The sequence below is a fragment of the Rhagoletis pomonella genome, unplaced genomic scaffold, assembly GCF_013731165.1.
Source record: "Rhagoletis pomonella isolate Grant_MI unplaced genomic scaffold, Rhpom_1.0 Rhpom_scaffold_00011, whole genome shotgun sequence".
NCBI lineage: Eukaryota > Metazoa > Arthropoda > Insecta > Diptera > Tephritidae > Rhagoletis > Rhagoletis pomonella.
The window spans coordinates 10,559,500-10,562,602 of NW_023458565.1; the positions used below are offsets into that span (position 1 = coordinate 10,559,500).

The 3,103-nt window shown below is 38.7% G+C and overlaps 1 protein-coding gene across 1 annotated transcript; it reads left to right on the forward strand.

The window, feature by feature from the left end:
* Window positions 1-6: 6 nt before the first annotated feature.
* LOC118747156 (LIM and SH3 domain protein Lasp) lies at window positions 7-431 on the forward strand. Its single transcript, XM_036481143.1, has 2 exons — window positions 7-160; window positions 234-431. The coding sequence occupies exons 1-2, from the start codon at window positions 92-94 to the stop codon at window positions 429-431; spliced, it is 267 nt and encodes an 88-aa protein (XP_036337036.1). The 5' UTR covers window positions 7-91.
* The last annotated feature ends 2,672 nt before the right edge of the window (window positions 432-3,103 follow it).

Sequence of the window (3,103 nt, forward strand, 5' to 3'; positions counted from 1 at the left end):
CACGCGTGATCTACGGCATCAACAGGCAAAGTAAATTGACGATCAAGAGAAAAAAATAGCAGCTACTAAATACGAGCAGGAACGTCCCAAAATGAATAAAACTTGTGCACGTTGCCAGAAAGTGGTGTATCCCATCGAGGAGCTTAAGTGCCTGGACAAAGTGAGTTGAAGTTTAAAGAATTTTATCTTATTAAAAATGTATACACTTACATTGATATTTATTTGTGTTTAAGAATATGAAATTGGGTGAAATTGCGGATCATGATCACTTTAGGAATTCCTGTAGGCTGTGTATCGGCAGCTGGAAACTGGTTATCAATTTATATGTGTACAAAAGGGACAACAGGTGTGCTCGAGTGAGCTTTCTAGCCATGTTTCCCTACGATAGCCAGATGAATCAGCAAGAAAATTATAAATTCAAACGCGAATGATAAAAAGCATTCGGCTATTAACTGAACTTTTATCAAAGGTAGTAAGGCAAATATCGCATTACCCCGATTCAAGAATAATTTTTGTATCTACATTTTTAGGGGCCGGTTAATCTTCCCTTACGATCCTTGTGTATATAGTGCCATTTTCTCATTTACGGCTTAAAATTTATCTGATTAATTAAGACATTTTTCAGAAAATAATTTGTGTTTAAAAGGCGGCTAAATATTAAAACCTACTTGAGAAAACGGTCCTTAATCAATAATAATAATGGATTGGCGCTTACACAATATGTAAGAGTTTGGCCGAGCTTCTCCTCCGATTTGTGGTGTGCGCCCTGATGTTGTCACACAAAGGGGATGAACCTTCCGTTTTACTCCGACTCTGAACGGCGAGCGTATTTTTATGAGAAGCTGTTTTCATGGCACTAAACACTCGGATGTTTGCCATTGCTTACAGAGGGGCGAGCGCTAAGTATTCGAATTTTATTTTTTTTATATTAGTCAGAAACTGGGTTCGTACCCAGACCCTGCGGAATGGTACGGCGCACTGCTTGCCACTACATCACAGCGGCCGCTGTGTATTTAATTGATAATCTTAATTTTCCGCCAGCTGATCGCATCATCATCCATACTAATGTTTGTAATTAGCTACTTAACAAATGCTGCATTTTTGCAATAAAATTTTATAAAAGCAATCCCGTACAATTGTCACCCCATCACTACCCGATTTATGTCTGACCAAGGAGGATTTTAACTCTAGCTTCAAGCCCCAAAAGCTCTAGGGAATTTATATGCTGTTACAACAACATCAAACGTTTTAGTTGAGGGACATGTTAACTCAACCATGTCAAAGGCGCTGAACTACGAAACAATTTGTAGGCACCGGTGGGCTCCTTCAACGGCTATAGGTCAATGAAATTCTGCTAAATACATGTAAATAATAAAATTGTGGAAGAGGCAGAGAATTCAAAAAACCACAGACCGGAAACTGGAAATTGTAATGGCGGATGAATGAGGCAATTGTAAATGAAGTCCTTGCGCTTGAAGTTTGTTATTGTTATTGCACAACTCATTGTTGAAGCTATTTTTGTTCCTATGATCTTCTCTGTAGTAAATTTTACATATTTTATTGTTGCAATTCGCCATTCATTGCTCTTTATTGCTTGAGTGCTTTAAATAAAAAAAGAGGAATAGCAAACAATAAAAGGCGGCGGGCAACCGTTTTAATAGAGAATTTCGTGAAATTATTAAATCACTTTTTATGCATGCAATTTGTTAAATGGAAGACGAACAAATTCACATTTTGCGATGAGCAAACAAGTAGTGGAGTGGAGTATATTGTGTAGATATTGGTGTGATGACGCGGCTGCCTGGGCTACCGACTGCAATGAAGCTGATGGGTATGGGTCTGACTCGTTGACTGGTTGCTGATCTCATATTACCAGCACAAACGCGCGTCCGTACACATGACAACGAGACTCATATGTACTTGGATAAGTAGAGGTGTACATATGTATATTGCAAAGTTACAATGTAAGCGAGTGAAGTCAAAGACGAGCCAAACTGATCGTGAAGCTAGGCCGGTTTGTGTGCTCACTCGTCGGGTTGGTGTCTGGGTAACAAGCAGTAGACAGCATCTGCCAAATGAAATTATAAACTAACAAAAAGGCGAGCGTACATATGTATGTACATACTTATGTACATAAATATGTATGTGTCTTTAATTTCTTTATTTTAATTAAATTATTTGTGCTGTGATTCCGTAGATGCTGATGCTGCACTCCACCCAACTCCTGTCTCGGCAGATGACGTGAGAAAATGTGGTTTTGCTGCTCAACTGGTTGCAGTCTTACATGCATACTCATATATTCACTACTTGTAGGCAGTTGCTGCTACTCGTGTGGCTTTCAACGTGCAAAGTACCTACAAGAAAAAAATAAAGCTGGAAGAACTTGCTAAGAAGTTGAGTTAATTATAGAACTTACATATGTGATTGCTACAAATGAAAATAGGATGGTGGGAAAAGAATTAAAAGAAGGAATAAGGAAAGACAGAAGGGCATTGGTAAAATAATTCGTCTACAGGGCGAAAATTGCTCACAAATTGACTGTATCAATGTCGAGCGTAAAAGAAAGCATGCAACAGCAGCGTTTTGTTGGCAAATGTGTACGAAAATTGCCACGCAAAATATCGTCAATCAACAAAAGTCAACAGTAGCAGCCACATTAGCATTGGAATGCCATCAAATGCCGCTGGCATTTAGTGTGCGTGGGTGCAACAATAGACATATTTGAAGTTTAAAAGCTGCTTAACCACTTCATCTGCCAGCGGAAATTCCACATTTTTAACGAGCAGTCGGTAGCTGGTAGGCACTTTAGAGTAATTTTACTATTTATTTACAAACATACACACACATTTACTTGCAGAAACTTTGAAATGAAAATTTATGCACTACCATCCAGTATCTTCTGCCATTTGCCGGTGATTGGCAATAGAGAAATGACAGTGAAACGTTAAAAGAAAATGTAAATTTTTGTATTTAAAAAGATATCTCCTACATACATACATCCTTTACGTTGGTCAACTGCAAATGGCATGAAATTGCCTCAGAGCCATTTTCAAAAGGCTGTAGCGCACTTGTACGTCTCTTGCATATCGCTCGCTGGCCTGGC